This window comes from Leuciscus leuciscus, assembly GCF_965113295.1.
Source record: "Leuciscus leuciscus genome assembly, chromosome: 23".
NCBI lineage: Eukaryota > Metazoa > Chordata > Actinopteri > Cypriniformes > Leuciscidae > Leuciscus > Leuciscus leuciscus.
This window is the reverse complement of record NC_138747.1, coordinates 14,473,859-14,495,428: the sequence shown is the minus strand read 5'-3', so window position 1 is coordinate 14,495,428 and position 21,570 is coordinate 14,473,859. Positions and strand designations below refer to the sequence as shown.

At 36.4% G+C, this 21,570-nt stretch overlaps 2 protein-coding genes across 3 annotated transcripts; one reads left to right on the top strand and one right to left on the bottom strand.

Annotated features, from left to right (window-relative positions):
• Positions 1–1,740: 1,740 nt before the first annotated feature.
• fmoda (fibromodulin a) lies at positions 1,741–18,725 on the bottom strand. Of its 2 annotated transcripts, none has more exons than XM_082156149.1 (3): positions 18,584–18,725; positions 4,154–5,062; positions 1,741–2,754 (listed from the first exon to the last, which is right to left on the bottom strand). In XM_082156149.1, the coding sequence occupies exons 2-3, from the start codon at positions 5,034–5,036 to the stop codon at positions 2,603–2,605; spliced, it is 1,035 nt and encodes a 344-aa protein (XP_082012275.1). In that variant the 5' UTR covers positions 5,037–5,062; positions 18,584–18,725; the 3' UTR covers positions 1,741–2,602. The 2 variants fall into 2 exon arrangements, with proteins under 2 accessions (XP_082012275.1, XP_082012274.1); XM_082156148.1 differs by lacking the exon at positions 18,584–18,725 and adding an exon at positions 6,215–6,325.
• On the top strand, positions 13,240–20,525 carry LOC309488100 (lumican). Its single transcript, XM_082156147.1, has 4 exons — positions 13,240–13,390; positions 13,762–14,395; positions 15,662–15,979; positions 19,577–20,525. The coding sequence occupies exons 2-4, from the start codon at positions 13,774–13,776 to the stop codon at positions 19,726–19,728; spliced, it is 1,092 nt and encodes a 363-aa protein (XP_082012273.1). The 5' UTR covers positions 13,240–13,390; positions 13,762–13,773; the 3' UTR covers positions 19,729–20,525.
• The last annotated feature ends 1,045 nt before the right edge of the window (positions 20,526–21,570 follow it).

Below are 21,570 nucleotides of genomic sequence, written 5' to 3'. Positions count from 1 at the left end.
ATGTATGACATATTCATATATATTTAGCGAGATCACTTCCATGCAATTTTGTTAGTCAACATTTAGGCAAGGCTGCTATTCAGGGAATGTCAGGAAAGCAAGATTGGCTTTATTAATATAAAACATGTTTTGGTGTGGTTTTACAGAGCAATACACTGTAAAAAATTATATGATCAATAAGTTATAGGTTTTATATTGCTTTAACTCATCAAAATAAGTTTGTCAAAATTATACAAGATTCAACAATTCAACACAGTCAGTTCAATGTGATTTAAGTTGAAATTACTTAAATATCCAAGTTGATTGAACTTAAAAATTTAAGACAGCAACTTTTATTCCATGGAAGTAAACTTTGTGTTTGATGGTTATGTTTTGATTGTGTCCCAATCCTTACATATAGAAGAAAATGTATCATAAAGTAAAAGAAAAGATTCCGGGAATTAAATGAATCCACTTCCCTGTTTCTTTTTTTTTTCTCTTCTTCTTTTTTTTAAGCATGTTAAAGTGCAGATTCCAAAATCATTATTGACATTCCACAGACCCTCAATGGCTGGACAATGAGGGATGGAGAGCAAACATAAGATCTTTGTATCAAGCCTGAAAAGAGAGCACAACCCTGAAATAATCAGGCAACTTATTAACTCAACACCCTCAACATTTCTACAGGTTTGAACATCTCACCACCTGTATTTAAGCCTTATAAATCACTGTAATTTTGTTAAGCGTCAGATTATAGTATGGTTTGCTGATTTGTGAGCCACTTGTGAGATAGGTCATGCGTTGTCTGCCGCAGCATGATGTTATTGCCCAGAAGTGTTTTGACTGTCATTAAAGTGCTTAAAAGAAACAAACACCCCCCTTAAAGACTGTGCCTATTTCAGAGGAAACATGTTATCATATTCTAAGAGTTAAAATAAAGTCACTGGAATGAGAGTGAGCAACTAAAATAGTGCTTGTGGTCAGAAGGGTATTAATATATATTATTACAAATCAGTTCATTTGACAAATGTGCTGTAATTTCAAGTGTTCAGGGAGTTGTGCAAGGTAATCTCATGTTATGTCGTTGAAACTTTTTTTTTTTTTTTTACTATCTCTAACAAGTCATTGGTTGTCAAAGTTAGACATCTTGCTCAGTTTCCAGTGTGCATTGACTTTGATAAAAAGAAAGAAAGCTATAATCTAAAAATAGGGTGTTTTTGTAGGGTTTTGGGAGTATGGGAGTATAAATATAACGATACAAATGAAGACTGTGTCATCTGAATACATCACAACTGGTGTGGGATTGCATACTCCCTATTACACACTAGACAATATGATGTCATTGTCCTATTGCCACAAACACATGGTGACTCAAACAAAACAACATCATTAAGCTCACTACATTCTCAAATAGGTGTAATGTGACAATAATTCCCAATGACCTGCAGGCTAGTAACACATGACTTGCAAATTGAATTACATTAATATGTGACTAATTCATGGCATAAAGCACAAAAGCCACATTCTCCTGTCAGTTTTGTCTGAAGGTTACTTCCTTGATTTGGGCCTAAATTCGTCTAAATGTTCTGCAAGCAGGAATACTCCATCAACATTTCAAAGATGTGTCAATATAATTAAGATTAATAGCAATAAATTGATATTTAGAAATGAATAAGAAAAATCGAATGAATGTTGAACTTGAATGGTGTCTTATGCGTAACGTGTGTTATAGTCTATATCAGTATCAGACAAAGTAAATGAGTAGTTTGTGAGCTGCAATTTATTCAACAGAAATATTAGGCCAATTTAGATATTAAGATATAAAAGTTGGTACAGAGAACTAGTGAAATACGATTTGTTTGCATGTGTATTAAACTCACATCAAAACATTTAAAACATCATAATATGCTTTATTGAGCCACACGAGAGGTCTGAAAGCATGTTTAAACACCAGGACCTCAGTCATTTTTTAAATTTCACATGCAATATATTTGCTCTTAAAACAACAATTCAAAGTTTTTTCTTTCCCCTCTTTCAGATGTGAATAGTGGAGAGATTACTGATTTAAAAGGTTTTTCCTTACTTTTATTATGATTATATCATATCAGATAACACATTATAGAACAAGTCAGATAGATGTAGTCAAGTAAGATGTTTCTGTTCTCAGATCTGTTCTTCTGTCTCACGTGTAGAATAAATACTCACAGCATTGTTCAAACTCCTTTCCTGAAGAGACATGAATCCAGGTTGCACAAACCTAAAGTAAATCAAATGTGCATCAAGCAAAATAGCAAACTGTAATGTTGATTTTAGCGCTGGCAATAGTGTCATCTAACCAACATAAAAGCATATTAGAATGGCAATGTGGCTTTTGATTGGCTTCACATACCTTTACAAAGGATCTCCATTTCCTATCTAAATCTCTCAATTTCCCTTTTTCCCCCATTTCTGTTTTTGTACCTCTCTCTAAAGTCCACAGGAAATTAGATTCCTCTCATACAAAATCCCAAGGCACTCTAACTTTCCCTACTATACAAATGTACATCAATGTTATGTTATGCCACTTTGAGATAATAATGTTGGAGGGGAAACAAAAGAGCCCCCTGCTGATTGGTCATTGCCATTACACAGCGATATCAGAGGCGAGACGAAGGCACAGGGCAGCTTCAGAGGGCATTTCTCCAGGACTGATCTCATTTCCTTCCAGCCTTAAGACTTTCAGCTTGGAGAAGTTCATAACATCCACCACACTGCAGAAACTGCCCAATGAGAACTCTGAAACGAAAGAAAAACGCTCAAGTTTTAAATTCAATTTCAACATTTCTGTCATGGGAACAGTCATTGGATGAAAATGGATTAGACTGTTACATGGAAAGGAATAATTTTCTTAATCAGTATTTTTTTTATTAAATCAAAGTCTAGCCTTAAAAATATCTAACATCCTAAAATAGCCTAAGATAAATTTGCACAAGAAAAATAACTAATTTCAGAGAATATATCATTATAAATCAATATTTATTTATTTATTGTATTTTTTTTTTTCATAAAATTTCCCTAAAAAAAAAATATATAAAAAATAGTTTAAAAAGTCGTGAAAACGACTAAAACTGCTGTATTCTGCTGCCAGGCCATTAGATGGTGATGAAAAACTATAGACTGAACACGTAATACGCAAGTGCATGACGTCATCGTCTTCAGACCGTTTTCAAAAGATTGCACTTTGAAACCCGTTTTTTAAAACTTTTCTTTTTCAAGCACCCAAAATGTCGTTGTTGTGTAAACGAACAGCCAAAAAGCTTAAAAAGTTTTACGCTTTTACTTAAAAATGGTGTCGTGTAAACAGCTCCTCAATCATAGTTTTCATGCATTTCATATAGTTTTCATTGTCTGTTTTGCCTGAGTTCTAGTCATCTATTTGTCATGGTTTCTAATTAGTCCTCACCTGTTCCCTGTTCTGTTAATCATCATCCTCTGTGTTTTTAAGGGTGTGTTTCAATCAGCTCCATCAGTTAAGTAGTCAGGGCACTAATCAGGGAGTCGGCTATTATAAGGGCTGTCTCAATCACAAAATCCTTTCAGTTCATTGGAACGTTTGTTCCCTAAAAAACCCCACAATGCACCGCAGAGTCCAGAAATTACATCACATTTCTGAAGTGCAAAACATAAATCGCACGTTAGGTAGTGAACACATCTAGTTAATATTTTTAATTAATATTCAGCTGAAATGTTGTAAGGATATGTAACAGAACAATGTATTTAAATGGCATAAAAAAATTATATAAAAGAATAGGTCCTGCCTGTTATTGATTAATACCAGCGGTAACGGTCTACAACTTTGTATGTAGTCATATCGCCGGAAATTGAGTAATCACTGTCCCAATGTGTAGTGAACCAAGGGTCCTTACCAGTGCCCGGATTTTATTCACTAGCTTATGAGCTGATTGAGACGCACCCTAAGATTTCTGTCTTCCTCAGTTCTTGTCAAGAGGGTCTTTTGTTAATGTTACATGGATTGTAGTGTTTTAGTTCCCAGAGCTTATTAAAAAGTTATATCTCACACATCGTCTTTGGATTATCTATACAAGCCACTCCTGACAAATGAAATATTATCCAATTATATTTCAGTAAAAAAATAAAACAACAGTGATTCTAACAAATAAGGCTTTGATCTGACCTTTGATCTGATTGGCCTGAAGATAGAGATGTTGCAGACTGGTACTAACAACCGGAATGCTCTCCAACTTGTTGAAGGACAAATCCAGCTCCACCAGACCGCTGTTGTTAAAGGTGTTCTGGGGGATGCCTTTGTTTGTGAGCTCATTGTGAGAAATACGGAAATACTGCAGGTTGGTGAACTGACTGAGGAAGTTCACTGGAACTGCTTCGATAGAGTTGGACTCTAGGTAGAGCTGGTGGAGCATCTCAGGAAGACCATTTGGAACCTTCTTGAGCTGGTTACTGCTCACATCCAGCAGAGTTAACGACTTCAGACCTTTCAGGCCACCACCAATATCCTGGAGGCCATTGTTATGGAGCAAAAGTATGGTCAAATTCTCCATGCCCTCAAAAGCGTTGGGGGCCAACTTGGCAATTTTATTGTGATTAAGGCGAAGGTCACGTATTGAGCGAGGTAAGTTGGACGGCACCTCGGTTAGGTTGTTGCTGTTCAGGTACAGACGATCCAAGTTCCCCAGTTTAGCAAACGCTTGCTTGCCCACTGAGTTAATATGGTTCTCATGCAACATAACCCACACAAGGTTGGTGGCATTTCCAAAAGCATTATCTGGGACAGAGGTGATCTGATTGTGCTGTAGGTACAAATACTTCATACGGGATGGGATGTAGGGCATTTGTTTAATGTTGCGGTTGTCGCAGTACATGGCAATTGGGAAGGTTGGAGGACAGTCGCACTCCTCGGGACATTCTCCCCCGGTGTTGTCGGCCTGCAGAGAGGCGTAACCACGGCTGTGCAGAGAAGAAAGCCATTGGAAGGGATCTCTGTCCTGAGCCAACGTGAACTTCAGGAGTCCCAACAGCAAGAGAGCGACTAGCCGCATTGTCACAGAAACAAGAGACTCGACAGCTGCAGAGAGAAAGAAGATTTTAATATTTGTAGGATTCAATAAAATGATTACATACTTAATTGTTGGCAACCCCATTGTGAAATCAGCCTCAGATGGATTGCTAGTCTTTGCTGGTTTAAGCTGGTCCAGCTGGCCTCCCAGCCCAGATAAGCTGATTAAAAAAAACCAGTACTGGTCTTCCAGCATATATAGTCTGGCTAGTTTAAAAGGAGTTTGGGCATTGTCTGACCATCTTAACCAGCAAATAGACCAGATTGGCCATAAACAGTTGAATACCAGTTTGGACAGGATTAGAGACCAGTTTAAAACAGCTAAGACCATCTTAGACTGATTTAAACAGTTTTTTTTTTTTTTTTTTTGCTGGGTGACTAGCTTGGCTTCCGGATTGAAAATAAAACTTATTAGGCTTAATGACCAAAACCCTATAAAAGCAGAAAATTAGTTTAGGCTTCTTTAAAACGGTTTTGCAGCAGGGAAAAATGTTAAGATCAAAAAAGAAAATGTGGTCACACTTTAGATTAGGGAACAATGATCACTGTTAACTACAACTTTTGCCTTAATAAACTTCTAATTACTGTTTATTAATAGTTAGTAAGGTAGTTGTTCAATTTAGGTATTGGGTAGGATTAAGGGATGTAGAATATGGTCATGCAGAATAAAGCAATAATATGTGCTTTATAAGTGATAATAAACAGCCAATATCATTGTAACATGCATGCAACTAGTTAATAGTGAGAATTGAAACCTTAACCATATTACCGAAAATGTAGATAAAAAGAAGATACAGAAATGATTGTACCCCAGACAAAAATGGTTAATTGTGCATGATAAACCTGAAGAATAGTGGCTATACTATCCAAAATGTGACAAAATAGTGCAGTCAGTAGTGAAGGGGAAAAAATGAAAACCATGAGAACAACAACAAACATTTAAACCTATTCCGCAAAGAACACGCTCAAGAACAAACAGTAACACACAACCTGAATTCATCTACTGTGAGCTTATTCCACTCAGTACCAAATCCAAAGAGGAACATTTCAACAAGTCTCCATTGATGCAGAGATGCAAAATAAGACAAGTAAAAAAAATAATAACTAAATAAATAAATCTTGCACTAACAAGTTGGCAGTAGCAAACAGCATCACACCTACCTGATCAACAAAGGCACTGCCTTCTCTTTGTCTCACTGTGAGTCCCTGTAGCAATATGGAGTGAGTTTGGCAAAGATTGCAAATACCCCTTCTCCCCTACAAGCTTTTTTGCCTCCACCCTCCGAAGCCCCCTCTCAAACCCTGTCCAATTACAGAAGACTTGCCTTTTCCATCCCAAGTCCATTTTTTTCACCAGTTTGGAGTGGCTGGTCTCGATCACTCCCAGCTGTGGAACATGTAGGGACATCTGCTTCTGCATACATCAAGCTTTTCTCATTAAGGAGAATGCGGCCCTCACGGCGAGACTGACCAAACTATCAACAGTGCACGAGGGAGCTGTATACAACTATGCAAGACTCTTTCTACCTCGGAGCCGCCCAAGAGGCACAACAGACATTATCACTTCAGATTCAAAAAAGAAACATATTAATCACATTTCCCTCAGATGAAGACTTACTGACTCAAGTTATTTAGCAGAAAAGAAGTGGCCATGCTAACATTGGGGCCAAAAACATTCATCTGCCATTCAATCTCTTGTGTGTTTCATTTTTTTGTGTGTTTCATATCTTCAGGCACTCATCCTGAGGAATGTCAGGTCCTCCATCTCTTGAGAGGCCTCTCTTTTTGTGGTCTTTGATGGCTGGTTACAGCCAGCTGGTTTTTGGTAAGTAAGCAGATCTGTGGCGTGCTAGAGGTGCTGTGCTTTGGACTCAATGCAAAACAAGCCAGACAGCTTCAGGCCTGAATATACCATCACAACCACAGGCCTTGAGGGATTCTCCATTTTTATTTACTGTTTGAAGGGATGGAGAACGTGAAAAACCATGGATGTGGAAAGGTAGTGAGAATTGTAAATGTTTTGGGTAGTTCTCGTATAACTAGTTTGGTTTAATGTACCAATGAGTCAAAACATTTTCAAAATCATTGTCAACCTTCCAAATGCAGTTTTAAAGTTACTAGAGTAATTAGTTGTTACTTCATTTTGTAAGGGATGATATTACAGTTTCCCTGTTACACATCTTACATGTACTAAAAGTACTATAGTACTGTAATTAATGCATAATTACAGGCCTAAATCAAACCCTAACCCTAAGTATATAATAAGTACATGTTGTTAATTGAAATTACTCAGTACTTATTTGTATAATTATACTGTAACAAGGGCAACTTAAAATAAAGTCTAACCAGTGATTATTACAAAATTCATAATTGCATTAAATATATTTGTATACATGACGTACAAGATCCAATTATTATGACATAAAAGTACATCTTAGTGTCCATACTGCCTGTCAAATTCAATCAGCAGTGGAATTTTTCAAAGGCTATAGAAGTAATTATAAAATTACATATAATAATGTACTCAGGTCCTACTTGTCTGAATTTGTTTTTGAACAAATTCCTTAAAAACACTAATTGCATTTAATCTGATTTTAAACTATAATACATTTTTATTTAATTGCAATTTAATTTATTTATTTAATTAACATGCAAGTGCCTGAAAACATTGCATTCAGTTCGCACTTAAGTAGTATTTGTCTAATTATGTTATTGAGAACAGTATTATTGATCTGCCTGCATTGACACCATTGTATGAAAACTGAACTGAGCTGGACGATGACATCACTGTTTTCTCCAGAGCTGCTGTATAGATAAATGAACTAAATTAATAACTAATGATCTGTACAATGGAAATTAATCAACACTGAACTTACTTAAACTGGATAATGACTTTCTTCTGCTGTACAGCCAAAACAAACTCTGTTGCATTAATTTCCTGTTATCACAGTAAAGCTGCTTTGAAAAAAAATTGTATTGTAAAAAGGGCTACATAAATAAAGGTGACTTGACTATTATTTGTCTAATAAGTACTCTTTTAAAAGTATAATAAAGTGTTCTTCTTTTTTACAAGGATGTCAAGTCTACTTCAGTAAATTGCTTAACTTAGGTTTGTTTAGTAAGTAGATCACCTATAAAAACAACTTTAGCTAGCCAGTTTTAGCATGAATTGTGACAGAAAATTGAAGATCTATGCAATGAAACGGCATAGGATTCTTCACCCTCCAGTATCCCTTCAGTCTAAACATTATTCGGATGTATGTACAGATGATTCGATCACTATAGCCCTGTAAATTATTCATACTTTAGCTGCACGTAGCCTGACTGTCTCTAAAAAGCCTCAGGTCCAGAAACCAGAATGCACAGGGTCTGATCCCAGAGGGAGATGAACTCAGCATCAGGAAACACTTTACATTCCTGCCATCCCTGTCCCTGCTCCTGCTGATCTCTCTCCAGCCGTGACTTAGCCTCTTTGAACTTTAGGCTGATATGTGATTTGTGTTTCAGCACACAGAGGTCAGACTACAGAGGTGACCTGAATCTCTCTGAGACGTGCTTTCTTACATTATCTAGAGTGATGACCTCTGTGTGTAAATGAAGACTTAAACTATGGTCACACATTAGTTTGGGAAACACATATTCACTATTAACCATGCCTTTTGCCTCAATAAACTCCAAATGTACTGCTTATTAATAGTTAGTGAGGTAGTTGTTAAGTTTAGGTATTGGGTAGAATTAAAGGGATAGTTCACTTTGAAATAAATTTTTGGTATGTTTTAGCTTACCTCAAGGGCATCCAAGATGTAGGTGTCTTTTTTTCCGCAGTAGTTTCAATTTTGATATTTTTAGGTCAAACCGTTCTTGTCTGTCAGTCATATAATGCAGGTCGATGGTCACTGTCTCAAAGAGCATGCACAGAGAAGTCCAAATTAAAACAATTCCCCGTCGTCCAAATTAAACAATTCCCCATCGTAAGTACACATTGATGGCCTAAGACACGAAACGAGCGGTTTGTGTGAGAAAACGAACAGTATTTATATCGTTTTTACATCTTATACACAGCCATGTCCAAGTGATCTGATCTGACGTGTACGCAGACTGGTGCATAGATATATACACTAGATGTCGCCTTAAAGACATTCGTTCCAATGAACTGCCGTAGACAAGGCGACATCTAGTGTATATATATCTATGCACCAGTCTGCGTACACGTCAGATCAGATCACTTGGACATGGCTGTGTATAAGAGGTAAAAACGATATAAATACTGTTCGTTTTCTCACACAAACCGCTCGTTTCGTGTCTTAGGCCATCAATGTGTACTTACGATGGGGAATTGTTTAATTTGGACGATGGGGAATTGTTTAATTTGGACTCTGTGCATGCTCTTTGAGACAGTGACCATAGACCTGCATTATATGACTGACAGACAAGAACGGTTTGACCTAAAAATATCAAAATTGAAACTACTGCGGAAAAAAAAGACACCTACATCTTGGATGCCCTTGAGGTAAGCTAAAACATACCAAAAATTTATGTCAAAGTGAACTATCCCTTTAAGGGATGTGCTCATGCAGAATAAGGCAATAATGTGCTGTATAAGTACTAATAAACAGTCAATATGCTAGTAATATGCAAGCTAATAAGCAACTAATTGTTCCTCAAACTGAAATGTTACCGAAACTATTAGTGATCATCAAGTATAGCAAGTTATTCCGCTAGAATTTTGATCATATATAGATGTCTGATTCCAATGACTTGTCCAAAAATTAATATTGTGTCATCATTTACTCACGCATTTGTAGTCCAAAAACTGTATGACATATCTTCCGTGGAACATAAAGATGTTAGAACGTAAGTATTTGAAGAAAATGTCTCAATGTGCATGTTTTTTTTGTTTTTTGTCCAGAGTTAAAGGGATAGTTCATCCAAAAATGAATATTCTGTCATCATTTACTCACCCTCATGTTGTTCCAAACCTGTATGAATTGCAAACAAATTGCATCACGTAATCAGTGTAAAAAATTATATTTTTACAGCATTTGTTTTTAAACAATAAATACTGACATGAATAAATACTCAAGTATTACTTCACTCTCTGTTTAGATTATTATAGTTAAAAAATAATAATCTATAGTACAAGACAAAAAGAAAAACACTACACTCTATGGCAACTCTTTAGTTTAGGATCTCACTATTAACTAGTTGTCTATCAACATGCATATTACAGGATATTGGCTGTTTATTAGTACTTATAAAACACATATAAATGCTTAATTCTGCATGACCATATTCTACACCCCTTAACTAAACAACTACCTTACTAACTGTTAATAAGCAGTAATTAAGAGTTTACTGAGGCAAAAGTCATAATTAATAGTAATAGTAAATAGTAAACAGTTTCAATGTCATATAAAAAGGAAATTGTTGAAATCTGTTACCTTCAATACAAATCAACACCTGGGACATAAAAGTTCCTTCATTTGTGTTGTTTCATATTTTGATAAATGTATTATTCTAGAAGCTAGAATTTAGCAGATAATAAAATTAGCATGCCAAAGTACACTTTAGTAAACCTTAAGCGTACTCTGGCATTGGTCAAACCATTATCAGAACTCACAATTCATTATTCATTTCTAACAATTTAAAAAATATCATTCTGATGTCCTTTGTGTAGTGATGATGTGTAGTTTGAGATATAGCACCCTCTAGGCATCAGTTTAGGGAAAAGCATGCGATTCTGGAGCCAACACATGAGTCATATTCACAGGCAGATGATCTCAATAGGAAATAACTGATCATATTCATTCATATAGACTGGAATTAATCAACAGGCTTGATCAAAGCTTTCAATGTAACATGAAGTATAGATCCACGAAACAAGGCTTTGAGAGAAATGAAAAAAACAGGCTTCTTTACCACAAGCCTGTAAATCACTTGTAAGGCATTTGTGCTTGAATGCATTTGGCAACAGAAATATCTTGTCCTGTGAACTGTTCGTCATACCCTCTCTGTAACATCTCCAGCTTGCCTGTCTTGTGCCCATGGCTTGGCATGACTTTGCCACAGCAGTCTGCTAACCACACAACAGTTACAAAGACCTCAGTCTTCACGAGCCAAGAGAAAAAACGCACACACGACTGGAGCAAGCCCATGAAAACGCAAGCACAAACCGCAATGTGCACATGTTAGCAGTGTTTTGACTGGATGTACATATACACAGAATTTTGCTGACTGGAAGTTGTAATTAAACATGGAGAATGGTGAGGAAGTACTAGAGATGATGGAGAACATGAGTGTTATGAATTATGGATGTATACCATAAATATACTGAATGAGATCAAGGCACTGATGAATGTAACCCTACATAATTTAGCAAAAGTTTTTGCTTCTTCCAAACACTGCAGTTATGCTAATAAAGTATGTCTCTCTACTATAAGAAACGTGATAGGAAAACTGTTTTGCTGTATCATAAATATTTTTTTATTTTTTTATTTTTTTTTGTGGTCAGGCTGCACTGCCTGCTGGGTAACAAAGTACAATTCCAAAAAGCACTGGAAGGTTCTTCATTTCCTTCTGTTTAAATGGAAAAGAAATTTGGCAGCCACTGGCGGACTACAGTGAATGAACAGAATAACATAAAGGCCCCCTTCAAAAACACTCAAGCTCAGAGCAATACTTACACAGTTAAGTCAGTGTTTTCAAAAACTACCTGTCTAGCTTTTAAAAGAGAGTTCAAGACTTCAAATGTGTCAGTGCACGTCATGTTCATCTTGGTGTCCTAAACAAACTTAAAGTATAAAATCGAATAAGAGTTATGCTTAATAATTCAAACATTTTTCTTGAGAAATTACAATTTATAGGCCAACATAAACTTTTCAGTCTTCAGTCCAAGTTTGCTAAGGTACTTTTTGTGAAATTGCAGAATAATCTAAACTGTTACTGTTCTCCATATGACATTTTCAGTGACTATATTAAAAAAAAGTTTACAGAGGGCAAAATAAGTTATATTGAGCGTTTTATTTTATTTTTTTATTTTTTCTCTTTCAATAAAAAAGTAAGCTTTATATTTGAAAATAATACAGATTGATAATAATATAATCTAATTAAAATATTAAATGAATAAACATTTTGTGAAGTTTCAGAACAAAAGAAACTATTACTGTTGTCAGTACAACATTTTTGGTGACTATGTTAAATAAATCATAAGTGATTAAAAAATTTTTTTTTACACATTTTTAAATATTCCACAGAATGTAATTTGTATTTGTTATATTGTGCTTTTAATGTTTATGTTTTTGATCTTTCAATAAAAAGAGGGCTTTTAAAAATATATTAAACACTGCTAAATGTTAACATATGGAGTGGGGGGTTGGGGTGGGGGGTTCAAAACCATACAGAACAATAATAATATGATGTAATTTAAATATACGCAATAAGTAAATAAATTATATTAATACGTATAAATATAAAATAGTAATATTTCATAATAGTATCATCTAAAAATCTTCCACTATATTCATGAACATTGCTTCATGCAGGAACCTTGCTTTTGTGATTGTTATGGTTGATTTGAGTGCTAGGGGGCACTCTGACTTTTCAGACGTTCATAGACCAAAACATTGTCTCATCCCTATGGAAGGGCTTTGAAGTGTTGGACTAAAGCTATCTTAACTAAACCACACTCTCTCTCTCTCTCTCTTTTCTTTTCTCCTGCTCACAAGGTCTGTTTGGCTCCCCAGGCCCCCTCCAGCTGTCTGACTGTAACCATTGCTCTCTGTGCTAGATGTTCCAGAGCTGCAAAGAGAAAATATACTGCCTTCAAACATACTCCTCTTTCTCACAGGCTCAATGACGTGATATTACAATTCATCAGTCAGCGGGCTGCAGGCTGTTTATGTAACAGTATATGGTTTGCATAAGCATTGACATATGATTCAACATCAGTTGTGCATTATACATTATCAAGCTTTGAAGAAACAAGTCACAATAAATCAAAAACAGGATTTATATCCACACATTATGTGATGTGTATTAATTTCAAAAGATCTTAAATCACAACAGCATTGTCTGTAAAGATTGCCCTTTCTACGCTGCCAGCACACATGTTTCTAACAAATGTTGTGCAGTGGTTAGACTCCAACCATAGGCTTCCGAGACAGGTTAGGGGAAAAAAGGAGTGAGAATACGCTGTATGGAAGAATGTTTCAGTAGCTGGGAAAAATTCTTCAGGTTGCCATTCAGTGTCCAGCGTAAACATCTACAGGGATAGTCTCGACAAATCTACCTTTTCAGAGGCTTTCCTGACTAAAATTGGCCGCGGAAGAGAGGCGAAAGGTATGCACATTCCTCTCACATATGTAGATGATGCATGTGACGAAAGAGAATGGAAGAAATTTATTGGGGAGTTGCATTTTTAACCAGTTTAGTCACTTGCATATTCATTGACGCTCTTGAAAGTAGTTTATTAACTGTAGCTGATAATGAAATAGAGATTATATAGATGTTAAGTTATATTCAACATATTATTATTAAGCAAGAATGCAAAAGCTTTGCTGGGAATTGCTGCTGTAACTTACACGAAAAGCTATTTTCTCTAAACAGTATGTGTGTAAGGTTTTATTTATTGCTGCAAGAAGAAGCTTCCTAATTAGTTTGAATAATAAACTCTATTAAGGGTTTTTATAGGCTGTTTGTGTTTCATTTAGGCAGGAGGACAAATGGATATCAGATCAATTTTTTTGTTACTCTCTGTGTGTGGGCCGACTTGGGCCTTCACATTGGACTTGGACTATGGAGGTGTACCACTCTGGATCAACCGTTTTTTGGGAGAGCCGAGTGTTTTGACTTTGAAAGATCGGATGGATCCAGGCTGGTTTCGTGCTGTGAACGCACAAAGCTGTCCCTTGGAGTGTGACTGCCCGATCCAATGGCCAACGGCCCTTTATTGTGACCACAGGGGCCTTAACCAGCTTCCCTCTGGCCTTCCATCCCGCATACAGTACCTTTTCCTCCAAGGGAATAATATTACTTTCATTGGATCCGGGGCGTTTGCCAATGCCACCAACTTGCGTTGGTTGATCTTGGATCACAATCAGCTACTGAGTGAGCAACTCGATAATGTGTTGTTCTCCAATCTGACCCGCTTGGTAAATCTTTTCATAAACAATAATAAGCTGACAAAGGTGCCAGCCAGACTGCCTAGCGGACTCAAGCAACTGCGACTCGCATATAATCACATCGAAAAGATTTCTGCAGGCGCATTCCAAAATCTGGCCAATTTAACGGTACTTCTGTTACAAGGCAACCGCCTGAAGATTATTGAAGGGAGCGACTTAAAAGGTATTTATTGGTATTTATATATTTGAACACATCTTTCAAATGCTTAAATGTAGAGATGCACAGTTTAGCTGGTACAAATATGCTGATATTTATTTTAATGTTATGGCTGATAACTGATATATGGCCGATATATTAAAATTATATCCAATTTGTAAAAAAAAAAATTTATTAAGCACTAAAATCAATTATTATAAATGCTACAAGTGAATGTAGGCAATGATCTGATCTGGCATTATAAAAATGGATATTCATTTTGAGATTTGCTAAAGATTATATTTAAGAGCGTTAATAAATGATTAGTTTTAAAGATTAACTTTAAGGGCCCTATCTTGCACCCAGCGCAATTGACTTTGTACACCTACGCATATATCATTCCTATTTTGCAACCGACGCACAGCAGACTTTTCCCTCCACAGACGCACGTCGGTAAATTAGGGAATGAAATTGCGCTCCCGGGGACGGTTCATCGAAAAGAGGAGGCGTGTTCCGGCGCAAACGTTCCCTGGTGCTATTTTGCAGTTTCAGAAAACAATTCCGCCACTGACCAGGAAAAACCTAGTCTAAAGTCAGTGGCACGTTATTCAGATGCTATTTTAAGGGCGCATGCTTGGCCATAATGTAGCGTGTGCACAATGCGCATACACTTTACTTCTCTCATCTACACAGACGCAGCAGTTGCCATTTTTGCAAACCATACATAATTACAAGGAAAAATATTCCACACGAGGGAAATCATTGTGGTGTCCATGGAGATGTGAAAAAATGGGCATAAATCTAGCTTCCACATTTACCAAAATTATTATACGCCTGTTTAACCGAAGCTAATTTGGGTGGGTTTCTCCCATCCCCATACAATGTCACTTCTCTGTCTTTTACGGCCCTGACGAGAACGTCGGTCTCCTCGGCTGTGAACCGCTCCTGGCGTGCGCCTGGCAAATCCGCCGTTATAATAGCAATTCGCCATGGAACAAGCGTGCCTGCTTTTAAAGAGAATGTGAGATGACGCTCTAATTGGTTTATTTCACGTATGGCCCTAAATCTTTGATGATGGCAAATGTAATCTATGTAAAAAATACTAATTTATTAAATATCTAACAACAGATATTGATCAAAATGTATTAATTAAAAAATAAATATCTAATAACTGATAACTGATATGAGACCAATATATTGTGCATCCCTACATAAATCATCAGGAAACTTTGATATTAAAGTTGATCATTCTGTAAACTCAGCATTAACTCTATCTTTCATGTACTTTACCAGGTCTTGGAGGCCTCAACCTCTTGGATCTCAGTCACAACCTCCTGGATACTTTCCCCAAACATCTGCCTTCATCTGTCCAGCAGCTTTACCTCTCCAACAACTCTCTTACAGGCCTGACCGAGAACAGCCTTCATGGTTTTAATGGACTCCGTTACCTACGGCTGGGACACAACAAATTGAGGAATGAAGGGCTTGAACCTGGAGCCTTTAACCTCACATCTCTGGTAGAGCTGGACCTTTCATATAACCAGCTGACAGAAATCCCAACCGTTCCCACCACCCTTCAGTACCTCTACCTTGAGGTTAACCAAATCCAAGGTGAGTTGATGTAAGGCTCTTGTTTTACACAAACAAAAACACTGAGGTTTATTCTTTAGCACTGCACTGAGAAAAATCAGCACTGCTTAATTTCAATGTGACAGAGGAAATGTTCATGCCAAGTTCATCGACAGAATAATTGTGTCAAGACACAAAACAGAGAACCTTATTTTTTCATTTTGTCTCGCTATTGTCTCGCTAATGTTACATTAAAAAAATTCAATAAATTGCTCCAACAGAAGAGAGAGCATGACACTTAAATCTTACTGCAGATTTTCAAGAGACAAGATATTTATAGTGGAAATAAAGCAGTGCTGACAGACTTCAGGAAACAATGGATTGGTTTTGATCTACAAAATCACTTCAATGTGGCAAACTACACAATTTCAGTTTCACTGGGGAATGTGTAATTCAATTGAATTTGCCACACTGGAATTTTGGAATTTGTTGATGAATTCTGAGAAATTCAACAGTAAATGGTATTCTGGAAAAATAAGTATAGCCTACTTCTGTCTTTGCCTATACATATATTGAATATAAGTATTCCAAACAGATTGGTTTTAAAAGGTCAATACAACCTATCGATTTTTTTCTAAACTTTCATACAGAGCTTTGTCAAAATCTCTGTTCATTTTAAGTATACTTATATTCAAATTGTAATTCTGCATGCTACAGTATTTGCAAAATCAGATTTAATTCATATTTGAGAACTGTGAATGGAATTTAAAAAGCATTCTAAGTACAATTTGGTATTGTGCACAAATCTGCCGAGAACGCTGTCCCTTGTAATGCCTACAGATAAAAATATTAGGCAGTGAAAAAATTAGCAACCAAGCTTATATGTCTGCTACAATCTTAACTCTTTCCCCACCAGAATTTTTATTTTTATTTTTTAGAGTTGGCTGTTAAACCAGCCTTTTTGATAATTTTTCACAAATATTTCATGCCCCCCAGAATATTTTGTTGTATGAATATCTGAACATAACATGCAATATATATAAAGAAAGAACAGACCCCCTTATTCTAGCTTCATGTGTTCTTTTTTATCAACACTTGAATATGGGTAAGCTGAGAAAAATTGCGGTTTTGTCAAAGACTTCATCCAGATCGGATTCAGAATGATGATCAAAACATAGATGGAGTAGATCAAGTCCATCAACACCGCCAAAGCTTCACAGTCCTATAGCTCGTCCTGGGTCAACATTTCATTCAGTAACATTAGGCAGTTTTGATTTGTATGCTTTTTAATGTTGATGATCGCATTATTTTACATATGCATATGATTACATATGTTATCGCTTGTTTCTGCATCTTCTTCACCTGTGTTTTGATCAGGGGATTCAGTTCTCTTTCAGAAGAGGTGTAATAGCGCCCCCTACCGTATAACAGTGAAAATACGAAAAGCCATAAAAAACTGGTCGGATGGGGAAGCATTTTCTCATGAAAGACGAGACAACTCGGTCAATAGCAGGGAAAGAGTTAAATATCAGCCAAGTGCAGAAATTATTCTAAACACAAATCTGTAAGCTTGACAGAGAACTGCTCAAATGTTTGTCTTGTCTTACGGTATGAGGCTATGTTCTCAGGCCCGATGAAATAATCTCTGGCACGAGAGAATCAACATTCAGAATCGGACGGCCCATGGGAAAATCACGGAAAATGTGACAGGATTTTAGAAGAGAAATAACAAACTTTCCCTCTTCTCTTGGTTTCCTTTTCCCCCTTTCTCATTCTCTAATGCGTTTGTCACAACGTGTTTGCAGACAGAAACATCCTGGAGAGACACAAGGTGACTAGAAAAAGTAGGTTAGCTGAAAGTGAAGGAGGGAGAAAGGAAAGAGGGAAGGTTTGTTTGGGAACATCTGTGAATACTCCAAAAGGAATCCACATGTGCTAAAAGCACGCTCTGTTCTCTCCCCCTCCTCCTCAGCAGCACGCCGAGCTCAGTTACAAGGGCTGTGCCACTGGTCAACTGCAAAGACTTCAGCAGACATTCGTTTTTTATTCAGGCAGTGGTCATGATTTACTGTTTTGAACCATATGACGAAATCTCATGCCATTAGCAGTGGTTTACCAGCTCAAAGTAAAGTATAATATTCAAATTATTAACAAACCACTGTAGATAATAGCCAATTGCTATATCAAAACCTAGAAGTGGACGTTAGAAAAAGGTTAAACAACCTGTCAACCTGTCAGATTTATCCTTTAGAAAACAAATGGAAAGAATATAATCGAGAATGTATTGACTAATAGTGATATTAATAGTGGTTTACCAGCTCAAATTGAATTATAATAATCTAATGTTTAACCAGCCACTACTGAAAAAGATAAAAGAGACGATTGGTAGGCTATATTATAACCTAGAAGTGGACGTTATAAAAGGTTAAACGGCCTGTCAAACTGTCAGATCTACCTTCAGAAAAAAAATGGAAAGAATGTAGAAAATGCATTGACAAGCCCTATTCAAAAGGCTCCAGTCTGAGGATGGAGACACTGTGTGCCTGTTTTGCACATAGATTTCCAGAAAATATGATAATAATATTATTATTGCTGGATTGCAGGCTAGAGGACTGGAAAAACAGATTTAAAAAAATAGTTACACACCTTAAGTGCTTTGTAAACGCATATCGATTCTCTGTTCTGAGAATAGTCTCAATGCCACCAGACATGGTCTTTCAGTTCTTGGATTCTCCATTAGCATTTGCAGCTAGAGCTTAGATACATAACTATTATTCTACCATCACAATGAGTATCTAAAACCAGGATGAAACAGATCACTGTAGATGTGCCAATGCCAGCGCACCTGTAAATGATTTACACGGTATTGAGAAGCAGCTCCTGTAGTTTGACTGTTGTGTGTGATCTAGTGAAGGATTGATATCTGCTGGCAATTCTCTGAAACGGCAAGTCACATTAATCGCCAAATATGTTGACCTCATTGTCTTGCTATTTCGGTCAACAGTAAACAGTGGAAGAGGTAACAGTGCCATTTTTTATTTTTTTGCAAAACAGCCTGCTAGATAAAGTAGCTTACTATGAAAGTTGAGTGTGAAAGTTAAGAGAAATGTGAAAATATGTACAAATAAAAAAATAAATAAATACCCTTCTGGCAGTGATGATAACGCTGCTAATGATAACACTACTACTGCCATACTGGTTAACCCAACGCTATCTCATGACCAATTCGTACGAATTCGTACAAATGATAAAAAGTTGGCTAATTCGTACTAATTCGTACGACCTCACTCGTACGAATTTGTACGATTTGTCTAAACCCACGTGATGGGTAGGTTTAGGGGCGGGGTCAGGGGTAGGTCATTCGGATGAATTCATACGAATTGGCCAATTCGTAAAATATGTACGATTTTGCAAAAATCGTACTAATTCGTACGAGTCAGGTCGTATGAATTCGTACGAATAAGCCACTTCGTAGAATTTTTACGTTTTCCCGTGAGATCGGGCTGGTTAACCATAAGATAATATCAAACAAATCTATTTATGTTTAATCATGTGACATGAACATTAAAAAAGACTACACGGCAACTAAATTATGACAATCAATCTGTTCTGCTATATATTTCCTGTTGTGTTGCCCAGCGTTCAACGTGAGCAGTCTCTGCAGGACAGTAGGACCCACATCATATTCACGTATGAAGATCCTGAGGCTGGACGGTAATAAACTGGAGTACCACAAGCTGCCTCCTGATTGGGTGTTCTGCCTACGAGTCCTCCATAACATTTATATTTGATCTAATAAAAACAGGCATTGCCTCGAGTAGCTCTACATTTTCATGCTTTCATAGGCTTTAAAATAGCATGCAATAATATATTATAATATAACATAATATGTATATTTAGTCTGCATTAGAAAGCATGACAGCAGAATGAACTGCTCAGTATTCAAGGTGTTTTGAATAAGCATGTTGTAAATTATCTTATAATGTTTTAATATGATTTTACTCTGGATTTACTGTATATGGGCAGCCATACTTTGTTTTTATGTACAGTGCAAGTCTTGTGCCTTGTCCTAGTCTTCACTTCAAATGTTTTAAGGACATAATGAGAACTAGTCTAACTGTTAAACATGTGAAAATACACTTGCGTGCAAAAGTTTGGGGTCAGGACGTTTTTTTTCAATACTTTTATTTAGCAAGGAATAGGACGCATTATTGATCAAAAGTGACAATAAAGGTTTTCATGTTGTTACAGAAAAAAAAAAACGATTTAAAATATATACACTGTTCTTTTTAATGTTTTATTCATCACATAATCGAATTAATAGAAAACTTTCATTTTAAATTGTAATAATATTTCACAATATTATTGTTTTACAGTTTAAAAAAAAGTTTTTTTATAAATGCAGCCTTATGAGCATAAGAGACTTCTTAAGAGAAAATCTTACCAACCCCAAACTTTTGAAGGCTTTTTGTAACCTATAGTCTGGGAAATTAATATTCCATTCCTCTCTACGATTACAATGCATTTCCCTTTAAACACTTGTAAACACACGGTGATAAGCAATAAATCTCTTCCATGTTAATCCTAATTTCTGTCCTACTATATTTTTAAGTTGCTCACTGTAAACTCACTAAACTAAAAACCTGTTAAAACCTAAGAGACTGATATATGATGACAAATCACTCAACTTCGACAAGGAAAACCACAAAAAAGCATGCTATCTGTAGAAGCGGAGCTGCTATACAGGTTAAGGGTTTTTCGATGTGCAGTGTTTTGCAAGTTCAAGAGAGTGCAAACAAATCCACTTTTATGTTTGGGTATATTCGAGGCAGCATTTTTGCTTTCAGTGTGGACAGACCAAAGACTAAAGACACAGTAGACATATAAGAGAGAGAAGTCAATCACAGCAAATACAAGATAAGAGCTCATTCTCAACAGTCCAATTGAATGAAGAGTAAATAACACATCATGCTCAACCTGAACTCTCATTTAGCACAAAAGCCCAGTCCTGTTGGATCAAAAAACATTTCCCCCCAAAAATAATGTTTTATCAATAAGTCCAAAGAAATGATTCCACCATATTCCATATAGATGTGAGTTAATGGACCATGTGTTCAAGATACCATAACTCTCTCTGGGATTTCACTTTTCTTCTTTCTTTTTTTCCCCGCAACTGCAGAGCAGACTGGTTTGGACTTCCCATTTCCCATTAGCAGAGCCATAACAACAGAAAGAACCTGACAATTTTATTTCTTGAATAAAAGATGGATAAACCAGGAGGACTACAGTCAGATCATGTTTATTAACCTCAAACTAAAGCCATTACCAAGTTTGGTTTGAGGTAAATAACACATAATTATAAAATGTACAGCATTTTTTCACATTGCTGGATGGTTGAGAAAATACATAAACCAGCCTAAACAAAGTGAGACAGTTTTCTTTAGAGAATAATGGAATAATATATAGCTGTGTTGTGGTAAAGTCATTAGTGAGGTAAAAGACAGATTGATATCACCTCTGAAGGAAGAGTCCCACAACAGACCTCAGAAACAGGGGTCCTACTGGTGCATATTGTGGCAGTGGTTGTTTAGAACTACCTTTGATAGCAATTAAATTGTATTGAGTGCTATACA